Genomic DNA, 24,380 nt, shown 5'->3' on the forward strand with positions numbered 1-24,380 from the left:
GTGGGTTGCCATTTCCTTCTCCAGTGCATGAAAGTGAAAAGTGAAAGTGAAGTTGCTCAGTCGTGTCCGACTCCTAGCGACCCCATGGACTGCAGCCTACCAAGCTCCTCCGTCCATGGGATTTTCCAGGCAAGAGTACTGGAGTGGGGTGCCATTGCCTTCTCCTGTCTGAGGCAGCAGCAACAAGCAAATCTTTACCAGTATCTCCGCCAGTGACAGCAGAACCCAGATAGACTGAAGACTCTTGCTGGTAGAGAGAGACTTCTTTTCTCTGTTATTTGTCAGATTCCAGATTAACTTTTTTTCTATTCCTCCAGTTATTAAAAAGAAGGAAAATGTCTACATCACAAGCGTATTTCTTAATCTTAATATTTTTGCAATTCTTTTTTTTTTTTTTCTAGAAGATTCTCCCTTCTCTTGTCCAAAGCACTATAGTCCAGGGTTCACAGTCAACTCCATGGCACATGGAATGACAGGTGGGGGCGGGGGGGGGAAGGTAGTTGGCAGGTTTACAGTTAAGGAGTAACATAAATGGCTTTATGCTCCTTGCTTAATTGGACAAGATCCTTCCAGAAGCTTCCTATTGTAACTCCCCTTGGTTCTTCAGACCTTTTGATTAGCGTTCTGGTTACTTCACCATGTTTTAATACAGTCTAAGGTCAGCTGTGGAATTTGGCCCTTTTGGTCTGTGGGAGGTCGAAGTCCTTTCTTGATGGGCCACATATACACCCCTTTTGGCTTCTGATTAAAAAAAAAAAAAAACTGGATTCCTGAAAGCCACGTGTCACATCAAACAGACCAGAGTCCCCCTGAACTCTTAATTTCAGGCCATGGCTTTCGTAAGACACCTCATCTGGGGCAATGACCACCCCAAGATAGCTCTCCTGTCCTCAGTTTAAAAAGTACTAATCTCTGGGTAGAAAAGCTTATAGTTACTGAAGGGGGGAAGGGGTGGGAGGGATAAATGAGGAGTTTGGGATTAGCAGATTCCAAACTATTATATACAGGGTAGATACAAAAAACAAGGTCCCACTATATAGCACAGGGAACTATATTCAATATCCTATAATAAACCGTAATGGAAAACAGTATTGTGAAACAGTTGGCTTAAAACTCAACATTCAGAAAATTAAGATCATGGCATCTTGTTCCATCACTTCATGGCAAATAGATGGGGAAACAATGGAAACAGTGACAGACTTTATTTTGGGGGGCTCCAAAATCACTGCAGATGGTGACTGCAGCCATGAAATTAAAAGACACTTGCTCCTTGAAAGAAAAGTTATGACCAATTTAGACAGCATATTAAAAAGCAGAGACACTACTTTGCCAACAAAGTCCATCTAGTCAAAACTACGGTGTTTCCAGTAGTCATGTATGGATATGAGTTCAGTTCAGTTCATTTCAGTCGCTCAGTGCTGTCCAACTCTTTGTGACCCCATAGACTACAGCATGCCAGGCTTCCCTGTCCATCAGCAACTACCAGAGTTTATTCAGATTCATGCCCATTGAGTTGGTGGGACCATCCAACCATCTCATCCTCTGTCATCCCCTTCTCCTCCCACCTTCAGTCTTTCCCAGATTCAGGGTCTTTTCAAATGAGTCAGCTCTTCGAATCAGGTTGCCAAAGTATTGAAGTTTCAGCTTCAGCATCAGTCCTTCCAATGAATATTCAGGGCTAATTTCCTTTAGGATTGACTGGTTGGATCTCCTTGCAGTCCAAGGGACTCTCAAGAGTCTTCTCCAACACCACAGTTCAAAAGCATCAATTCTTCAGCACTCAGCTTTCTTCACAGTCCAACTTTCACATCCACACACAACTACTGGAGAAAACATAGCCTTGATTAGATGGACCTTTGTTGGCAAAGTAATGTCTCTGCTTTTGAATATGCTGTCTAGTTTGGTCATAGCTTTTCTTCCAAGGAGCATCTTTTAATTTCATGGCTGCAGTCCCCATCTGCAGTGATTTTGGAGCCCAAAAAAATAAAGTCTGACACTGTTTCCACTGTTTCCCCACCTATTTGCCATGAAGTGATGAGACTGGATGCCATGATCTTGGTTTTCTGAATGTTGAGCTTTAAGCCAGCTTTTTCACTCTCCTCTTTCACCTTCATCAAGAGGCTCTTTAGTTCTTCTTCACTTTCTGCCATAACGGTGGTGTTATCTGCATATCTGAGGTTATTGGTATTTCTCCTGCCAATCTTGATTCCAGCTTGTGCCTCATCCAGCCCAGCATTTCTCATGATGTACTCTGCATATAAGTTAAATAAGCAGGGTGACAATATACAGCCTTGACGAACTCCTTTTCCTATTTGGAACCAGTCTGTTGTTACATGTCCAGTTCTAACTGTTGGATATGAGAGTTGGATTATAAAGAAAGCTGAGTGCTGAAGAATTGATGCTTTTGAACTGTGATGTTGGAGAAGACTCTTGAGAGTCTCTTGGACTACAAACAGATCCAACCGGTCCATCCTAAAGGGAATCAATCCTGAATATTCATTGGAAGGACTGATGCTGAAGCTGAAACTCCAATACTTTGGCCACCTGATGTGAAGAACTGACTCATTTGAAAAGACTCTGATGCTTGGAAAGATTGAAGATGGGAGGAAAAGGGGATGAAAGAGGATAAGATTGTTGGATGGCATCACCGACTCGAAGGACATGAGTCTGAGCAAGCTCCAGGAGTTGGTGACGGACAGGGAAGCCTGGCATGCTGCAGTCCATGGGGTCACAAAGAGTCAGACACAACTCAGCAATTGAACTGAACTGAACTGATATATGTGCATGTGCTCAGTCACTTCAGTAGTATCTGACTCTTAGTGATCCCATGGACTGTAGCCTGCCAGGCTCCTCTGTCCTTGGGATTCTGCAGGTAAGAATACTGGAGTGGGTTGCCCTGCCCTCCTCCAGGGGATCTTCCTGACCCAGGGATGGAACCCGCATCTTCTGCAGCTCCTGCATTGCAGGTAGATTCCTTATTGCTGAGCCACCAGGGACGTATATATACACACACACACACACACACACACACACACACACACATATATATATATGTATATATTTAGAACATTGTAAATCAACTGTACTTCAATTAAAAGAAAATACTAGTCTCTATTGTCCAGTCCTTCTTCACCACTGATCATTTTGTGGAAAATGAGGAGCTCTTTGTGTGCTTGCTGGCTTGTTTTTCTGTTTCCTTGGAAAAGAGTAAAAGGGAGACTTTGGATCCCTCCTCACCAGAATAAACTGTAACATCTCAGTGCAGCATTCAACCCAGAGAAGACATTGTTGCCTGACTGACAAATTAACCAAAACCACCAGGGAAGCAGATGAGAGCATGCAGAATTTATTTTGTTTTTCTTTTTCATTAGCTCATAATTTTGTATTAATACAAAAGGAAAACTGACTTTGAGGAGACACACTGAAGCAATTTTTACCTTGAAATTTTAGACTCTAAAATCTTAAATAGCCAGTTCTAACTGCTGTATGTGGACTTCCAACTGAGGTTCAGGTATGTTTGATGAGTTTCTAAAGCAGAACATGGCAACTCGCACTGACGTTATGCTAATCCACAATGCTCAGTTACTCTCCATTGGAAGAGAGGAGAGAAGCTGATTCCCTGTTTTCATGATATTTAAATATGAGCTCTGAGGGCCCTGAGTTTCCAGGACACAACAGCCCATTAAACTCCTTTTCTATGGTGCTGAGGTCTTGATGTGGAATGAGACAAGTCAGCCAGCGCTGGGTTATAAACATGCTTTATTACAAGTAGATAGCAGAAACGATGTGGTCAACTTCAAACAGGTAAAGGGGAAACCCAAAAAAATCAAGAGAATGCCCCACAGCAAATTTCAGAGTCAGAACTGGAACAGGAGTGGGTCATCCAGAAAGAGGACCCCCCACCCCATGAATAGAGAAAGAGAGGGTTTCCCTTGCACACTGAAGTCCACAGGATGGACTCGGGGGAGAGGACCCCATGTAGTTAGTCCAACTATACTGAAAAACCAACACAGCCACAGGAGCAGAACCCTACCTCCAACCCAGTGTCCCGACAACCAAGTCCTGGCACTAGCTCAATCTCACTCCCGTGTCCTCTCTCAGTCATGGTGAAATAATGGAACTATTGTGAGGAAGAGAAAGTCCAGAGGGGTCACAGCCCTTAGAGAGGCTGGTGGGACCTGTATGGTTAGTCTACACTGGGGGCACTATACTCCTGCATTGTCTTCCTTATCCAGTCAACGTAGTTCTTGACTCGCGTGTAGATCCCATAGGTCCCACACTGGGGGCCCCAGGACACCAAACCAGCAACATAGAATTTGGGCTTGTTTTCCTTAGGGTCCTGTACAGCAAAGGCCCCACCACTGTCCCCGTCACAGCTGTCAACACCCTTGTCATTACCGGCACAGATCATGTTCTCAGTGAAAACAAAAGAACTGATATCTATTCCAGGATTGACCCCCTTCATCTCCCGGCATTTGGATAAGGGAGCAACGGGTAGCTTTGCCCCTCTGAGCTTAATAACATGACTTTTGACATTTGTTCGACCCCAACCTGAGATCAGGCCCAGGACGTTCTCCGGAGGGTCATATTCTGAGGAGGTGCCTGGTAGGCAGATAGGGGCGACCTTGGGTCCCATTTTCACTGGGTCTCTCAGCCGCACCAGCGCAATGTCATTGTCAAAATTCTTTCGTGTTATCGAAGGATCCAGGACCTCCCATCCTGGATGGATAAACACTCTCTCTGCAGTGAGCATCTGAGCATTTGACAATTGTGAGGTGACCACTGAGGAGGACCCAACATACATCACTGGGATATCGTTTCCCTCCACGACATGGGCAGCTGTCAGCACCCAGTATTCATCAATGAGAGCCCCACCAGCCCATGGGTTCGAGAAGAAGACTTGCCAGGGGAAATTTTCAATCTTCGCAATGGAGCCTCCAAATATTCTTTGTGTTGATCTAAAAGGCTCGCTGGGGGTGCCACAGACTAGAAAGGAAAAAGAACAAGGTGGGTAGTCGCTGGCCCCCAGCAATCCTCCAGCCACTCAAACACCTGCTGGGCTTCATTGTTCTCAGCACAACACAGCCAACCTTATGCAGGAAATCTCCTACACCAACCTTCAAGTTGTAAACTTTCAAAGACGTGAACATGCGCTTGCACATCCAATCACACAAGTAGGTTCAGGTGTCTGGGGTACATTGCCCTGTGCACACCTCCTCTACAAGCGGCTGTGCATTTGTGAACTTACTGTACAGTGGTGTAAAGTACAATAGTATAGCATCTCTACTTCAAGCCCAGGATGTCTGGAAGCCAGTGTAAAAACAGCAGTGATATGGCTGGTATTGTCAAGAAGCTCCAGCTGTTGAAAGATACTACTGTACTTTTCAAGGTCCCCTACTGTAAGATTAAAAGTGTTTTCTCCGGATTTCTCAGGTGGCCCAGGGGCTAAGGGGCTGTGCATTCAAACCAAGGAGCCCGGGTTCCATCCCTGACTGGAGAACTAGATCCCACATGCTGCAACTAAGACAAAGCAAAGCCAAATAAGTAAATAAAGATTTTTTTAAGAAAATATTTTCTTTATTTTTTGTATTGTTTTGTATTTTGTATGTATTATTTGTGTGAAAGTATTATAAACCCTTTGTGTGAAAAGTATTATAAACCATTATTATACTATAAGGTGTTATAGTACAGTACAGTTGTGTTAGTTGGGTACCTAAGCTCATGTTGTTGGACTTATGAACATGCTCTTGGAACAGAACTCATTCATATGTAGGGGACTTACTGTATTTGGTCAACCAACTCACTGCCTGACTTATCTGAACTCACTTAAGGATCAAATATCCCACATCGTCAGTGCCAAGAGTGGGCTTGTGGGGGAGACTGGTTAAACAGAGCCCATGTATAAAGTACTGAACCTAAATGAGCCTCACACTATGGACAGCTTAACTCACAGTCCTACAGGAGGCACATGTCACCCCAGTCTCAGCACATCTGGTCAGGGACCCAACTAGGAGCCCCAGCTGGGAGTCTCTGTTCTCACACATGTAGTGGGAAGGCAAGCCTTCTATCTGCCTCTGATGCCCAGGTCCAAAACTATCACCTTCTTCACTCAAGTCCTAACTGCAGCCAAGTACTTCCTAGGAACTGGATGTAGGGCAAAGAGAGGGTTCTCTTTTCCCATCTTTCATCTCATCCTCCAATGACTCAGGTAAGGTTGCTTTGCCATTACCCAATGCAACTAAAACTGAATTGTATTTCAGATCAAGTTGGCTTACCTAAATCCCACACTGGTCCGCCCGAATGGACTCTGAGTTGAACATAACAGATAGATGTGGGTTTAAAGCCTATCCCATCCCTTCCTGAACTGTGAACTCACAATGAATTCATTCAACCATAAAGTAGGACCAATAACACCTCGCCCAGAGGGTTATTGCAAAGACTTCACTGAATGAGATAATAATTTCAATTAGTTAGCTGAGTCCCTAGCTCTCAATTACAATGTTGTTACTATGAGCATCATTATTATATTCTTGGCTTTGTCTAGGAGTCTTCTTCTACTCAACTCTAATCTCTATAATGATGGTCTGAGTGTTAGTTGCTCAGTCATGTCCAGCTCTTTCTGATCCCATGGACTAGCTCACCAGGCTCCTCAGCCCATGGAATTCTTCGGGAAAGAATACTGAAGTGGGTTACATTTTCCTACTCAAGGGGATCTTCCCAACCCAGGGACTGAACCCAAATTGCAGGTAGATTTTTTACCATCTAAGCAACCAGGAGAAGCCGTCTAATCTCTATATAACTCCTTATTTCTTTCATTCTTCTGTATCTTGTTGCCAGATAGTCTTTTAATATAATAACTAGGATATTCAACTAATCCTGTTTCTAAGTGTTGGTTGCTCACTCTCAATTTTCAGACCCTGTTTTTAGCAATCCTAGATCCTCTTCCTGCACCAACATTACCAAATCTAACACCCCAGACTCTGACACCAACTGTCACTGGCTGACTTTTCTCTTTAGGTCAGTCACCCTGACAATGCGGTTGATGAATTCCCCAAGCCCGGGCAGATCCATGCCCAAATTTGTCTCCACCTCACTGAGCTAGGCTCAAGTCCCTTCCCAAGTCCCTTCAAGTCCCTTCCCAAGAGGATTACAACTCCTTTTAGAAGGTGAGCCCTATGCACATGCACCTGAGAACACGCTCTCTCCCCAAGTCTGAGCCCTGATTACCTGCAATGCATTTCGGCGGCTCTATGCCCAGCACCTTGTTCACCCAGCTCCCATTGCCACTGCAGTGATACACCTCTGAAACAGCACAGAGAGAAGGAACACACTCACCATCATATCTTCTCACTTATCTTCTGCCTTCCATTCAGAGCCTCAGTGCCTCTGGGATTTTAGGAGGCAATGGGATCAAACCTACCATAAAATAATCTTGAGAACATCCTCCAAAAAATCCCTTTGGCCCCAAACAATCCCCTTGCCCAGGAATTAGAAGGAACATTCTCCAAAGCAGAAGGAAGAGGATTAAGGTGGAGGCTGGGAAAGTGCTTCAAGTAGGAAATTAAATTGAAAGTAATGAACTGGGACATATCATGAGCCATCCAGCCCTTCATCCAGCACCACCAAGGCCTTTCCATCAAGAAAGTCAGTTGTGGGACTTCCCTGGTGGTCTACCGGTTAAGACTCTGTGCTCCCAATGCAGGGGGCACTGGTTTTAACCCTGATTGGGAACTAAGATCCTACATGCCACATGGTGTGGGGGAAAAAAAAAAAAGTCATCATAGAATAGAGACTTGAAGCTGGAAGCATTACTCCTGTGGGTTCTACATTACATAGTTGGTCAAAAGCTGGATGACCACATGAAAATGGATATTTTAGGGGGAGTTCTTAAAGCTGAGCTAGGTGACCTCTATGATACTCTACAGGTGATCCTGTACAACCCATGCCCCCAACCCTATCCTGTGTGAAAATTGTATCTTTAGACTAAACAAAGAGGATGAACAAAGCCCAGCCCATCTCCCTCATTCTCTCCAAACTCTCTCCAACCCAGAAAGATCGTACTATTCACCCTCCAACACTCTCACTCTTTCTTTCTCTTTTCTTTAGTCAAAGAAACCTTACCGCTCCCTTCATATTCCATGCTGTAATATGGCATCTCACAAGAGTAGCGAGTGATGGAACCAAATAGAGTACTTTCTGGATCTTCGACTCTACCATGCTGAATGGGTTCAGGAGCGCCACAGTCCACGGCTACATGAGGAAGACAGGAGAGAGATGGTCAGGATAGACACTTCTTCCCAGGAAGAGTCCCTGGGCCAGTCCATCCTCCCAGCTCTGATCCTCACTCCTTCCCTGCCTCCCCCATCCATAAGCACATCTGGGGTGAATCCCCCACATCAGCTTCTGTGGCCATGATCATCTCCCCAGCCTACTGAGTGCTGCCACTTCAAATGGCCCTTAGAACACTGCAAGAACTAACCTGCTTCCCAGTGGTTGGTGAGGCCTCTGTAGAAATGGACCCATAGAATGCTATTAACTCTACTAATCTCATAGCCCCTTTCTTTGTAAGAAAGCTGCTAGTCTGGCAGGCCTGGGGTCAGATCAGGACTAGGATTCTACGACTGATTTCCCTTCAAAACCCAATCCACTATCTCACAAGCCTAAGAAGAAACCATGCATTTGTATCTCAGTGCCTTAATCTTTCCATTTCCTTTGGGAGAGGGGAAATTATTCCCTTCTTTATTCTTAAGGGAAAGAAGGTTTATTCAGTAGACAGACTGTGGGCCATCTCAGAAGGTAAGAGGCACCAGGGTTGTGAGTTTTCATAAGACTGAGTAATTTCATAGGCTAATGAGTAGAATTATTCCAACTATTTTGGGGAATGAGTGGGGATTTCCAAGAATTGGGCCACCGCCCACTTTTTGACAAAAGTAGTCCCATTTTAAAGAGATGCATACGTTGACACCGCAACTTGGAATTACTCCACTTTCCATTGCTTTGACAAGTAGAGTAGAAAGATGGGGAACCAACACTTCCCTGGAAAATAATAAACCTCAATATTAGTTTATAAAGAGAGATACAGGGAATTAAAAGCCAAAAATGGAATTGATCTCTGGCCTTGGATCAATGGGAAGTCTTTACTACAAGAAGCCTGGGGACATCTTAGCAGAATGACCCAAAGCATCCAGGAGTTGGAGCTAAAAGAACTTTGTCCCAACATACCAGTCCCCTTCCCCAGGAAAACTGAAGCCAAAAGGAGAATGTGAAAATGTCCAAGGATCTTCATGGCTGAGAAGACAACTACAGATCTGAGGGGTTCTCTTGATGGAGAAGGTGCTAGACCTCATTCAAACGAGAACATTCGGTAATTGATCAGATAATTCCAGTGTGCTCATCCTGACCTAGGGACTAGAGAGGAGCCCCTGATAGTGCTTTACCTGCACAACTTCAAACCCATCCACACAGGTTATCTTCACCACATCTCTGAACACATATTTTGCTCTCTCAGGCTCCCAGAAGGAATTGGCAGTGACTTCTTTAGGACAAGGGATTGCTTGAAAAGGATAGGAAAAGAACTTTACCAAATCATTGGAGAATCATTATTACATATAATCATTCTCACATTTGTTGGGTTTCCCTGGTGGTTCAGTGGTAAAGAATCCACCTGCCAATGCAGGAGATGTTGTTTGATCCTGGGTCGGGAAGATCCCTAGAGAAGGAATTTCAACCCACTCCAGTATTCCTGCCTGGGAAATCCCATGGACAGAGAAGCCTGGAAGGCTGCAATCCATGTGGTCACAAAAGAGTCAGACACAGCTTATCAACTAAATAACAACATATTTTCTACAGTTGTTGACTCATCCTCAGTCCTGAAACCCAGCATTCCAACATGGAGGTGGTTAAAATAATATGGCAGGGAATTCCCCGGCGATCCTGTGCTTAGGAATCAGCGTTCTCACTGTTGAGGGTACAGGTTTGATCCCTAATCAAGGAACTAAAATCTTGCAAGTCTGACAGTGAAATGAAATGAAATAAAATAGAATAATGACATTACTAACTAACCACCTCCAGGCCATCTGCATTTGAAAATCCAGTTGAAGGATTCCTAAAAGTTGAGGGTTTCTCACAACCACTAACAGGTTTACATGGTGCTGAGGAGCTGCTGTGTTCTCAGGATATCCATCCCTACAACAATCCACTGTTTTGATTTTACCTTGGGCAAGGACTCTGGTCCCACCAACTAGAGGGCAGCTTCTAGGTTACTCACGATCTCCATGGTAACGAAATTTCCATCCCTTTCTTTGTTCTGATCCATCAGTTTGGAAGATGATATTCAGAGCACTGCTCTGGGTTTCAATTGTTAGTGGCCCAGGAAAGCCGTTCCCACAGTAAGGACCAAAATGCTGGTCTCCTGCCACAAACTGAAGAGAATCAAAATGGGGAAATCAGAAGAGAGAAAGAACGAAAAGAAAAAGGTAACACGAAAGGGATAAAAGTAAAATAAAATAAGAAGGAGAGAAAGAAAAAAAGAAGGGACAGAAAGCTAGATAATGCATCTTCAGGGAGAACTCTCTCTGAGTGAGTTGGAAGAAAACTGATCATCCATCACGCACGAGCAAACTGTCGGGACAGTGGCCCTCGGAGTCAGCTGGTTCCACATCAAAGTCTTCTCTCCTCATGGTCACCACCACTCGGAACCCCTCCTCCAACTGGATCTGATAGTCACACCTTGAGCTCTCTGGGTATGGACTGGGGTAATTAGGACTTTCAACCTCCCCAGTCATTGTGGTGAATACATTTCCACTGCAATTGACTAAGGAAGAAAAAGAGAAAAGGAGAATAAAATATAGGGTCAGGCCAAGGAGTCCCAGCTCTTTACTATGGTCCTTCTTATGAACCGAAGCCCATGTGCCACAATTACACACCAAGGCATAACAGCAGAGATACCTAATATGTATTGGGTTTCCATCGCATTGCTTATGTGGAGCTTTTCATGGTTATGAAGAGGCCCAAGTTGACACCTATCTCTCTTCTCCAATTAATTAACTTGACCCTGTAGGCTTATCTTTCTCCACTCTTGTGGCTCCCTTTCTGTTTATGAGTAACTAAAAATTGATGCCAAGTCAAGGCCGTGGCTAATCAAAATCGAAAAGGGTAGACAGACACCTTACTGAAGCCTCCAGCCAGCCCAAATCCCAGGGAACATTCGCCTCTCCTGATGCCAAGCTCACCTCCACAGTTCTTCTTGTCTTCATGGAGGAAGTATTCTGGAGGGCAGGAGCAGAAGTAACCACCAAGGAAGTTATTGCAGAAGTGGCTGCAAGGAGCATCTGCAAAGGCTGTGCACTCATCTATATCTACAAAAAGTAGAGAAAAACGGTGGTCAAGGACAAAGACCTAGAAGGAAGAATGAAGTTAAGCCCAAAACTGCAAGTGTAAGAAAAGTAGGAAGGGTCTGTTGTTTCGAGACATTCAGTGAATCACATCTCAGACACTATACTCTATACTGTGTTGAGTCACTTCATTCATGTCCAACTCTTTGTGACCCTATGGACCCAGAGGACCCACTAGGCTCCTCTGTCCATGGGATACTCCAGGCAAGAATACTGGAGTGGGTTGCCAGTATTTGCCCTGCCCTCCTCCAGTTATTCCATGTTACTCTCCTGAAATATGATTCTAGACTTCTGCTTTACCATTGTGCGTCTATAGTGGGAGCTGTCAACACCGAAGACCCTTGACCTTTTTCATAAACAGAGCATTTCCGCTCCAGGGATAGCATTCTGCAAGCTTAACATAATATGTCTTCTGCAGGGAGGAACAACTAATACGTGTATTTCCTTACATGATGCTGGCACTTCTGTCAAATCTAAACAAGGCTTTGGCTTTATGAGATGTTCTAACATCATGATACCCTGAAGATAGGTGTAGACGCACATAGAATGTGAAAGTTTGTTTGCTATATGTTAAATGGGTTTGAATACCACACATTCCTTGTGTGAGCCTTGGCAAGTTATTTAACTTCGTTAATCTTTACTTTTCCTATCTTTAAGTAGAGATAATAACACCTACTTTCAGAATTGAGGTAGGACTTCCTTAGAGGTCCAGTGGTTAAGAATTTGCCTGACAATGCAGGGGACACAGGTTCGATCACTAGTCCAGGAAGATTCCACGTGCCTCGGGGCAACTAAGCTCCTGCACGGTAACTACTGAATCCACATGCCACGACTGCTGAAGCCCACATGGCCTAGAGCCCATGCTCTGCAACAACAGAAGCCAAAACCACAGCAAAGAGAAGCCCATGCACTCTGACTAGAGACTAGCACCCAAGAGAGCAAGAAGAGACAGCCTGTGTGCAATAGCGACCACCAAGTGCAACCATAAGTAAATAAATATAATTTGAGTGAGTGCTAAGTCGCTTCTGTCCAAATCTTTGCAACATTATGGACTGTAGACCACCAGGCTACTCTGTCCACAGCATTCTCCAGGCAAGAATACTGGAGGGGGTTGCCATTCACTTCTCCAGGGGGTCTTCTCGAACCAGGGATTGAACCTGTGACTCTGTGTCTCCTGCTTTGGCACGTGGGTTCTTTACCATTAGTGCCACTTGTGAAGCTCTTCAAATTATATAATTTAGGTAAAGATTTAATTAATATAGGTAAAGATTTAATTAATATAAGTAAAGTTCTTAACACAATACCCAGCTCATAGTGGTTCTCAATAAATTACTGGGGTGTTTTTTATCTATTTTTTTCATTACCATCATCACCATCAAGATACACGTTTGATTACACGTTTGACTTTCACAAAAGCAATTCATGGAGTGATCCAAGCCAAGTCAATACTTCATAAGAGTTACAAAGGGAATCCTCACTCCCTGTATTGCTCAATATTTGCCCTGCTTCCAGTCTCATGGCTGGATCAATGAGGCACAAAGAGGTGAGCCTTACCCTCAGCAACATAGTACGCAGCAAACCCGGTGAAACGCTCCTCGTTGGAGAAGTCCGACCGGAAGATCACCTGCAATTTACTGTATGGGATGTGGAACTCTTTCACCACTGGGGAGTTTGAATTCTTGTTGGTCCTCCGTCCACAGAGTTTCCCTTCTTCATGGCCTCCCGACATTATCTAAGAGAAGAGTCAAAAGAACCCAGGAAAGGGTAATATTTTGGCATGGAGGGTAGAGAGATAGACCACTTCCCACCTTAGGACTATGTGACCCGGCTTACTGTGTGCTCACGCTCTCAGTCCACCACCCCAGCCCCATCCTTTCGCACCCATCACAGTGTACCTGCACTGAATCATAGGAGCAGTTCTCAGACAACTCTATATCCAGGTGGGTGAAGTAAAGGTGGATCCCGTACCCTGCAGGGACTTCTATGTCCCAAGACTTCTCGACCTCGTTGGGGTACACCTGAGGGTAGTTGGGGGATAGAATCTCTCCATACATAGTAGGCTCGGCATAAACCCAGGCCACAAGGGAAAACAGGACAATGCACCTAAAAAAAAATAATAATAAAGGCAGTTGGAGAGGTGGGTGACCCAGGTACGAGTGGACTAGGGCAGGGAGATGGGAGGGGAGAGGCGAAGGGCACCAGCACATGGAATAGAGTCTTGGGCTGGAATGAAGCAGAAAAGCCAAGGGCAAAGCCAAACCCAGGCTTAGGATCTGAGCTGTTCTCTTGAGAGGATGAAGGGAATGCGTTCCATGTACATCTCTCTAGACCTGGGATCACTCACCACATCTCTGGCAATTTGTTCATCCCTGGTGAGCAGCTCTTCTCTTGGTCCTGGCTCTCTGCACCTCTGACTTTGGAGCTAAAGGGGTGGCAGGCCTAGCAGTATTTGTCGAACAAACACAGGCACCTGTTTCAGTGGTAAGGGGTCAGTGTCACTTTGGTGTGAATAACACCGAGGTTAAACAGAGCTGTATCATTAAGCAACAGTGTATGACACCCCTCCTCTCACACTGGCTCTCGTGCTAGACTGAAACTAAACCTTATCCTTCTCCCATGGCTTCTCAGGACCTTCTCCTGGTTTTCTTCCAAAAGCATGAGACTTTTCCCAAGTGCTTTGCTTCCTCTGTGCTCCTTCTTCACCCCCAACTTCCACCCTGCCTCCGCTCTGTCAGCCTCTCTTCTCCCCTCACAGAACAGCATCCCCGTCTCCACTTGGAATTTCAGGAGTTTGTCCGCATCATGACCATCCACCAGGACAGGTCTCCCTCCTCTTTTGACAAGGACCCCCTTATCACTTCGAACCAACTCTCTTGCCTGTGTGTTATTGCATGTATTTCTCTTAATGCTCCCAAAGACCACTGACGGAGGAATGGATTTGTTTCCTTAGAGGAAGGCAGTGACCTTGGGAGAAGTGGTCTCAGACAGAGTTGTGTGAGGGGAGAAGAAAAGGGGCAGGTGAATGAACACAAAAGGAGACGAAAGCTATTTCCTCAATTTCCTACCTTAATTTTCCAGATCTTTTTTTCCTTTTCTTTTTTACCTTTACTAAAAAGATAAGACATCTCCTCGTAGTCCCTAGAAAAGTGTTACCAAATATGCTTCTAACCCTGAACACTGTTTTGGGGCGGGGGGGTGACATGAGGGTGAATGGGGTCAACCTAAGAAAAATAGGTGGTCTATATTTTCCCTCCTTTGGATTCTGCTCTTCTCAGCCCTCGATCTCTGCCCAAAAGTTCCCTATGTAAAGTTTTCTGCCTTCCTTTTTCCTTCCATCAAAGCTCTGTTCTTCAAGTTTAAGGATTTTACCTTCAGAAGCTGATAGGAACAAGTGGGTCAGTCCCGTCCCTCTTGCCAGTGGGCAGGCCGAGCGACCCTGCCCGCTCCCAGGAAGAGCGGCTCAGAGCTGGACGCTCCCTCTGCAGCAACCTCCGCTGGCCTCCCTGGATCTGGTTCTCTGGTTCCTTCCCTGTGATCCCCAGGGTGCATGTCTGAAATTCCCTGATCCAAACAAAGAGGGGGCTGGGAGACCATGGCTTAGGGAAAGTGGAGCTGAGCTTTGATCTTGGAGCTCCCTCTGCTTTTGAAACAAGAACTGCATCCTTTTTCCAGCCTGACACTCCTCTGTCCTGGGCTGCAGGCTCCGAAGGAGGGATTGGGGAATTTCACTGATTGCCTAACACTCTTTTTTAGCCAAAGGGTGTGTTAGAGTTTTCGGGGAAGTCAGGTGATTTGTGTGAAAAGGAGGGGATTAATACTCTAAGGAAAAGCAAAACAGGAAGTCCAGCCCTCCAGCTGCATATGAAACACAAATTAAAAGAGAGAGGAGTTATCAGAAATGCCACTTAAGGACTTGCCTGGTGGTTCAGTGGCTAAGACTCCCTGCTACCAATGCAGGAGGCCCAAGGTTCAATCCCTGGTAAGGGAACTATATCCCACGTGCCACAACTCAGAGTTTGCATGCCACAGCTAAAAGACCCTGCATGCCGAACTAAGACCAGGTGCAGCCAAATAAATAATAAATAAATAACTTTTAAAAAAAGAAAAGTACAGAGTGTATAAATATTTACAAACAAAGAAAGAAATGCAGGTCATCTCTGCCTCTAAGGCAAATGTAATGATTGGATCCTGACTTACACTTAAACCCAAGCTGATGTGTTATTGTTGTTCAGCAGCTAAGTCGAGTCTGACTGCGACCCTATGGGCTGCAGCAGGCCAGGCTCCCTTGTCCTTCACCATCTCCCAGAGTTTGTTCAAACTCATGTCCATTGAGTCATTGATGCCATCCAACCATCTCATCCTCTGTCGCCATGTGAGATGATGCTTTTTCCTCTTCTTAAAACTCTTCCGTGTCTCCACATATCTAAATTATATCCAGCCATCAGGGATTTCCCTCGTGGTCCAGTGGTTAAGAATCCAGCTGCCAAAACAAGGGATACGGGTTGGATTCCTGGTCCGGGACAATTCCACGGTGGGACAGTGCAACTAAGCCCACGCACCACAGCTACTGAGCTCTCGCTCTGGAGCCCTTGAGCTGCAACTACTGAAGCCCACACACCTATAGCCTGTGCTCTGCAACGAGAGAAGCCACTGCAATGAGAAGCCCGAGAACCGCAACTAGAGAAAGCCCCCACACAGCAACCGAGACCCAGCAGAGCCAAAAATAAGTAAGTCAAAAGAAATTCCTATATCAAAGGACAGAAAGAAAAATTATAAAACACGTTTTGTTTAAAAATAAAATATAAAGGCAGTGCAGGGAATTCCCTGGCAGTCCAGTAGTTGGGACTCTGTGATTTCACTGCAGAGGGACCAGGTTCTATCCTTGGTTGGGAAACTAAAATCCCACAGGCTTCAAAAAATGACCAGAAAAAAAAAAAAAAAGTAGGCAACAACTCTTGTTGTCCCTCCCCATGAGGGACTGGGATAATGCTCCATCAACAAAGAATATTTCTGCAGCTAAACAGATTGATCTTCACAGTGACTAGAATAAAGTTATCATTATAGATTATGTTTAAAAGTTACTTTGCATTAGTTCAGGTTAGGTTTGGTTCCAAATTTGGAAGAAGAAAACAAATGAACACTCATATTCCAGAGCTTTTTAGAATTTAGAGCTTCAGATAAGGGACCGAGGGTGGCAGACCTTCTCACCAGATCCTTCCCTGACACCCTCCGCCACCCCCTAAGCTCTCCTCCTGTCCCTTGTCACTTTCTACCCCTGTCTTAGTGACCGAATTCCAAAGAATCTGCAATTTCTTCAAGTAAAGTGCCTCCTTATTTGACATCAGTTCAGTCGCTCAGTCATGTCTGACTCTTTGTGAACCCATGAACTGCAGCACGCCAGGCCTCCCTGTCCATCACCAACTCCCGGAGTTTACCCAAACTCATGTCCATTGAGTCGGTGATTCCATCTAACCATCTTATCCTCTGTCGTTCCCTTCTCCTCCTGCCTTCAATCTTTCCCAACATCAGGGTCTTTTCAAATGAGTCAGATCTTCGCATCAGGTGGCCAAAATACTGGAGTTTCAGCTTTAACATCAGTCCTTTCAATGAACACCCAGGACCGATTTCCCTTAGGATGGACTGGTTGGATCTCCTTGCAGTCCAAGGGACTCCCAAGAGTCTTCTCCAACACCATAGTTCAAAAGTATCAATTCTTCAGCGCTCAGCCCTCTTTATAGTCCAACTCTCATATCCATACATGACCACTGGAAAAACCATAGCCTTGACTAGACGGACCTTTGTTGGCAAAATAATGTCTCTGCTTTTAATATGCTGTCTAGGTTGGTCATAACTTTCCTGCCAAGGAGTAAGCGTCTTTTAATTTCATGGCTGCAATCACCATCTGCAGTGATTTTGGAGCCCAGAAAAATAAAGTCAGCCACTGTTTCCACTGTTTCCCCATCTATTTGCCATGAAGTGATGGGACCAGATGCCATGATCTTAGTTTTCTGAATGTTGAGCTTTAAGCCAACTTCTTCACTCTCCTCTTTCACTTTCATCAAAAGGCTCTTTAGTTCTTCTTCACTTTCTGCCATAAGGGTGGTGTCATCTGCCTATCTGAGGTTATTGATATTTCTCCCGGCAATCTTGATTCCAGCTTGTGCTTCATCCAGCCCAGGGTTTCTCATGATGTACTCTATATATAAGTTAAATAAGCAGAGTGACAGGAATTTTTAAGTTGCCAATTAAACTGTGCCGTATCATTGATTCCAAGATGCATCCGAATTCAGAAGTGTTCTAAACAATGCCAGATGTTGTGGGGCCTGGCCTTCTTCAGAGCAATTTATCACATTAACTTCTACTCCAGAGCTATTGATATGGCTGTGAGTTGTGTTTGTTTGTTTTTTGTTTGTTTTGATGTGGACCACTTTTTAAGTCTTTATTGAATTTGTTACAATATTGTTTCTGTTTTATGTTTTTGTTTTTTGGCCACAAGTCATCTGGAATCTTAGCTCCTCAATTTGGGATTGAACTCACACTCCTGCCCTGAAAGGCAAAGTCTTAACTACTGGACCCCTAGGGAAGTCCCCGGAAGAGAGTTTTAAACATAAATGTCAGCACTTCATGGCATTGTTTGAGCTATTAAAAACAGTTTTACATTAAAATAATGGCAAGTGTTAATCTGAAAAATAGTCACGATAATTGTTCTATTCTAAACCATAGAAGTGGAGTGATCATGAAGGTAGGTAGGCATTTCTGTTAAGCAACTGTGGTGACAAAAACATGACAGACTTACTAGCCTACCAACTCTGAAATTATTTAATTTTTAATAATTACACAATTCCTGGTATTAAAAAAAAATAATTTGTAATCAGCATCTAAAATGAGACTTTGTTGATACTTTTGTTGTGCTACTTCAAACTGGCATAAAGTGGTGCCATATCATATCTGGTGTCTTGGTGAGGTGATGAAAAAGAAACAGGCATGTGACATGTGTAATCACTAAGTTTAAAGTCCCATTTTTTAGGGAAACCTACTTGCTTTAAAAAAAAACCACTGAGAGGTAGGACTTGCCCAGTGGTTAAGACTTCATGCTTCCACTTCAGGTGGCATGAGTTCAATCTCTGGTCAGGGGAGTTCTGGAAAACAAAATTAAAATAAAATAAAATTCTAGAGGTGGAGGTGGGGGTGAGTGGGGATTATAGATGAAACAAAATTGGCCTTAGGTTATCATTATTGAAATGATGGGTAATAGGAACTTATTGTGTTATTTTCTTTTAGTGTATGATTGAAAATGTCTCTGATGAAAAGTTAAAAATAAATAAAGAAGGCTGGTTTTGTTCACATAAAAAAAAATTTCAGGGGAAAACCACATGCCTAGGAATTGATGCAGCATGATATTTGTGATCATTTGCTTCCGGCTGACACCAGGCCTGGACTCAGACAGGCCAAGTCTCCACTCTGCCACTCGCCAGCAGGGGGACCTTGGGCTCATCATCTAACTTCTTAGCTTCTTCAAGGATGAAATAGAATATCAGTTTTGTCTACCTTCCCTGGTGGCTCAGAGGATAAAGCGTCTGCCTGAAATGCAGGAGATGCAGGTTCAGTCCCTGGGTTGGGAAGATCCTCTGGAGAAGGAAATGGCAACCCACTCCAGTATTCTTGCCTGGAGAATCCCATGGACAGAGGATCCTGGCAGGCTACAGTCTACAGGGTCGCAAAGAGTCCGACACGACTGAGCGACTTCACTTCTTCACTTCTTCTGTCTACCTTGCACGGCTGTCTGTCCGAATGACCTAAGGAAACAGTGAGAAGAGAGGGCTTTGCAAACTGTGGTGCCAAATAAATGCACACTTTGAAAGGAAGGGAATTCTGAGTCAATGAGGTGTCTGCAGGCAGGTTCTAGGACCCACCTTTGCATGCTCCACCACGTCTAGCTGCATCATTCATGCAGTCAATGTAAAGAGGAACTTAAAGGTGTTCCTCTAGCTGCCCAGCATCGGAACGTCTTTACAACATTTGGGGAGCTCCTCATTGTGAGTCTTGGGAACAGAGCCCATCTCCCAGGAGAGTTGATGCACATACAGGAAGCGTGTCTCTTAGCTATCTATCAGCTCTGGAGCAAACTGTATACTCACACTCCATTCATCAGAGGTACTGTCTAGATTTTGAAGCCAGAAGCAGTAATGCCAAGAAGCAGGCCCTACAGAACCTCTGGGGAAGGTGGTAGCCACCCTAAGATGGAGGAGGAGCTGGGGCTTGCAGGCAGCACCCAGCAGCCTGCCCCAGTGGGTGAGCCTCGCAAGGTGGAAGTGACCAGGACATGGCAGGGACAGTGGCAACCACACTGTGTCCACTGCTCCTGCTGTGACGTGTCCACACCCGGCTCCTCAGCTCTCCTGGCACTTCTAAAAGCATCCCAGGACCCCTTTAATAAATTCCTCTTCTGCTACAATCTACCAGAATTGGTTCCTATTTCTTGCAATTAAAAACAATGCTCAATGGATAAACAACAAGGTCCCACTGTATAGCTCAGGGAAATATATTCAATATCCTGTCATAAACTGTAATGGAAAAGAATTGAAAAAGAATATATATATACACATAACTGAATCACTGTGCTGTACAGCAAAAATTAACACAACATTGCATATCAACTTTATTTCAATAGAATAATTTTGAAAAAAAAGAACTAAGCTCAGTGAGAACCTGAGAAATGAATGACTACATGAGTGCACCAGTAAGTTCAGACCATTTAGTAGCTGCTTTTAGCTGCATGACTTTTGAAAAGTTTTTTAACCTCTCTGAGCTTCATCATGTGTGGAATGGGAATAATATCACCTACCTCAAAAACAGCTGGAATAATATCACCAGCTCAAAAACAGCTGTCATTGTCAGGGCCTGTTTATGACCATGATTAAATGAGATCATGTATGCTAGGCATTCAGCATATATTCAGCACTCAGTAAGCCCTTAATAAGGCTTCCCCAATGGCTCATAAAGGATCAACCTGCCAATGCAGGAGACATAGGAGATGAGGGTTCAATCCCTGGGTCAGGAAGATGCCCTGGCAAAGAAAATGGCTACCCACTGTACTCTTGCCTGAAAAATTCCATGGACAGAGGAGCCTGGAAGAGTACAGCCCATGGGGTCACAAGAGTTGGACATGACTGAGTGACTAAGCATTCAAGACCTTAATAAATAAACAGCAATAACTTCATCTCCAAACATGAGCAGAAGGAAAAAGAACATGTCACCAAATTGTCCGTGATTCCTTCTCCTCATCCTGTGGAATTCAACACTTCACAAAAAGTTGGTGACTCTCTCTGATGCACACCGTGTTCCGTCTTCTCTTTTTCAATTTTGCCACGCAAGTGAAACATTTTCAGACTCTCAAGGAGACAGCAAATCACACGTGCAATGTTACACAATCAGAAGAAATCATCTTGAAAAGGGTTCATTTGGGCATTCCGTACTTAGCATGTAGGGGTGGGGGTGCTCCTATGCAGACATTTTCATTTCCATTTCCCCTCTGCAGACCCAAGCTTCTGGCTCTCAAGGCTGCATTGGTAGATGAGCTCTGTCTGGTAATTCAGCCTCCATGGTGCAAAGAGGGCAGATGTTTTCAACCCTGGGGCTCTGTGTCTTTTGCCTCTATAGTCACTGAGATGGGAAAAGCCTCTCTCCCTTCAAATCTATGCTTATTTCAGCTGGAAAAAAACGCCCTCAGTGGATTCTTAAACTGAGGCCCTGACTCCTTCGAAGGCTGTGAGCCTAGTTAAGGAATAATACCTCTGTCAAATTCCCTGATACTAGTCTTTCTTCCACTTTTTAATTTCAATAACAAATTAGGGTGACTTCAGGGTACAGGCAATGCCAGCAAGCTCACCTACAATAAGTATATCACCTGGAAACCCGCTCAGTAATTTTTTGAGAATTTTCTACTCTCAAACCTTTGAACAAACCACTTGAATTCAAGATCAGACTTTCCAATTTCCTCCTTGGCCCTGAATGAAGGATGGAGTTGGCCAATTTAGCACTCTCAACCTTAGCCAGGCCCTCGAAGATTAAAGCTGAAGTCTCCCCTGTGCCCTGCAGCACTTGCAGAGCTTCGCTTCCCTGCAGGAAGTATTTCTAGAAGGAAATATTGGGATTAAGGAGAATCCTAGTTCCACTGGTGGCTCAGATGGTAAAGTGTCTGCCTACAATGCGGGAGACCCGAGTTCAATCCCTGGGTCGGGAAGATCTCCTGAAGAAGGAAATGGCAACCGACTCCAATATTCTTGCCTGGAAAATCCCATGGACAGAGGATCCTGGTAGACTGTAGTCCATGGGGTCGCAAAGAGTCAGACACGACTGAGCGACTTCACCCTCCTTCCTTCCTAGTTCCACAACATACAGGGGATCTGGACCATGGTCAAATAGAAGCCATGCTTGCCAAAATTCCAATTCACGTACTGTTCAGGAACACTAAAAGAGGATTGTTTATTGATGTACTTCTTTCATGTAGAAAAATCACTTTTAAAAAAGAAGTGTAGCTACATCCCAACACCAATAAGAAGGCCCAGTTCCCTCAAGGAACTTTCTAGTAACAGAAAGAAAATTGTGTGAAATTCCTACAGTAATAATTGTAGTAGCTTTTATTTTTATCTTTTTAATTTTTATTTTATACTATAGTTGATTAACAATGTTGTGTTAGTTTCAGGTATACAACAAAAGTCATTCAGTCATATGTGTATCTATTCTTTTTTAAGTTCTTTTCCCATTTAGGTTGTTACATAACATTGAGCACAATTCCTTGGACTGTTCAATAGGTCCTTCTTGGTAATTCATTTTAAATATAGCAGAGTGTACATGTCCATCCCAAACTCCCTAACTATCCCTTCCCTTCACCCTTCCCCCCAGTAACCATAAGTCTGTGTGAGTCTGTTTTGTAAATAAGTTTATTTGTATCACTTCAATTCCGCAATTTTTCTTAGATACAGGTGATATCATATGGTATTAGTCTTTCTCCATCTGACTTATTTCACTTAGTATGGTACTCTCCAAGTTCATCCATGTTGCTGCAAGTGACAATGTTTTGCTCTTTTTCATAGCTGAGGATATTCCATAGTATATATGTACTTCATCTTCTTTATCCATTCTTCCATGGATGGAAATTTAGGTTGCTTCCACATCCCTGCTATTGTAAACAATACTGCAGTAAACACTGGGATGTATGTACCCTTTCGAACCATGTTTTTCTCCAGATATATGCCCAGGAGTGCTTTATTCTTAGTTTTTTGCTTTGTGGGGATTTTGTGGGGGGTATTGTTTTTCATCTGTTTGTTTTTTGGCCATACTGTGTGGCTTGCAGGACCTTAGTAATAGTTTCCCTGCCAAGAATTGAACCTAGGCCCCATCCTCATACCCACGGGACACTCACTCTTGGAACCCACATGCCATGCTGTGGGGAAGCCCAGGCCATGTGGATGTGCTGGCTGAACCCACTGAGCTTACAGCTGTCAACATTAATCTCAACACCAGGTTTGAGTGAGGAAGCGCTCACAAGATGACTCCATCCCCATCTGACTGCAACTACAGGAAACCCACAAGTGACAGCCGCCTAGCTGAACCCAGTGAATGTCCTGAACCATGAGAGATAATACAGAAATATTAATAAGAGACTTCCCTGGTGGTCCAGTGATTAGGACTCCACCTCGTTTCCACTGAAGGGGCACAGTTTCCATCCCTTGTTGGGGAACAAGATCCCATTCGCCAGAGAAAAGGAAATAATGACAATATGTATTGTCATTAAGTTTTGGGGTGACTTCATTATTTAGGGCTTCCCTGGTGGCTCAGATGGTAAAGAATCTGTCTACAATTCAGGAGACCTGGGTTCGATCCCTGGGTCGGGAAGCTCCCCTGGAGAAGGAAATGGCAATGCACTCTGGTATTCTTGCATGGAAAATTCCATGGACAGAGGAGCCTGGAGGGCTACAGTCCATGGGGTCACAAACAATTGGACACTACTGAGCGATTGAGTACACACACACATTATTTAACAATAGATAACTGGAACTGAACTGCAACTAAGACCCAATGCAGCCAAATAAATAAATATTAAAAACAAGAAGTTTTTTAAAAGTCAGCAGAACAGCAAAGGCCTGCCATCTTCCACACATTACTTCCAGGGCCACTGTAAGAAAAGAACATAGTGGATCAGAGAGTTGGAGATTTCTATGGGCCAGGGCTAGGTGTGGTAAACACAAGTTCTATTCACATTCCGTTGGCTAGAAGTCAACCACAAGTTCACATCTAACTGTGAGTGTGTGCCCAGAAAGAAGAGGATTTGGTTAGCAGCTTTCAGTGTCTGCCACAACCTCTAAATGTAACCGATATTTCTCCAAGCTGTGGATACAAATAAGACCCCTCAAATATTTCTTGGGCTTTTCTACCTGGGGGAGGGAAAAAACTTTCCTCTACCCTTTTAGGTTCTTCTGGCTGATCTCAGAATTAAATTGACATGATAGGGACTTCCCTGGTGGTCCAGTGGATAAGAATTTGCTTGCCAATGCAGGGGACACGAGTTCGACCCCTGGTACAGGAAGATTCCACACGTTATGGAGCAACTAAGCTACTGCACCATAACGAATGAAGCCGACACTTTAGGGCCTTCAAGCTGCAACTACTTACAGCTCCTGAGCCTAAGTGCCAAGAGCCCGTGCTCTGCAAAAGAGAAACCACCGCAATGAGAAACCAGCACACCACAATTACAAAGTAGCCCTGGATGGCTGCAACTAGAAAAAGCCTGAGCACAGCAATGAAGACCCAGCACAGCCAAAAAGGTTAATTAATTAATTAATTTTTAAAAAATTTTTGAAAAGAATGTGGGGTCCAAGTTAGGCAACGGAGGCTCATATGCCATCTGAAAGTAAAGGGGGTGCGGAATTTGAACTTCAGCGGAGAAGAAGGCAATTCATGTGGATATGGACTAACAAATGCTTG

General features: G+C 44.3%; 1 protein-coding gene across 1 annotated transcript; it reads right to left on the bottom strand.

The window, feature by feature from the left end:
- Positions 1-3,742: 3,742 nt before the first annotated feature.
- Positions 3,743-14,927, bottom strand: C1S (complement C1s). The gene is given in 12 exon segments (NM_001076550.1): positions 3,743-4,986; positions 7,228-7,302; positions 8,122-8,250; positions 8,958-9,036; positions 9,438-9,553; positions 10,268-10,421; positions 10,614-10,813; positions 11,232-11,357; positions 12,948-13,125; positions 13,289-13,496; positions 13,738-13,863; positions 14,763-14,927. Coding segments are annotated over 11 exon segments (2,088 nt in total). The 5' UTR covers positions 13,761-13,863; positions 14,763-14,927; the 3' UTR covers positions 3,743-4,186.
- Positions 14,928-24,380: the final 9,453 nt, after the last annotated feature.

This window comes from Bos taurus, chromosome 5 (assembly GCF_002263795.3).
Source record: "Bos taurus isolate L1 Dominette 01449 registration number 42190680 breed Hereford chromosome 5, ARS-UCD2.0, whole genome shotgun sequence".
Lineage (NCBI taxonomy): Eukaryota > Metazoa > Chordata > Mammalia > Artiodactyla > Bovidae > Bos > Bos taurus.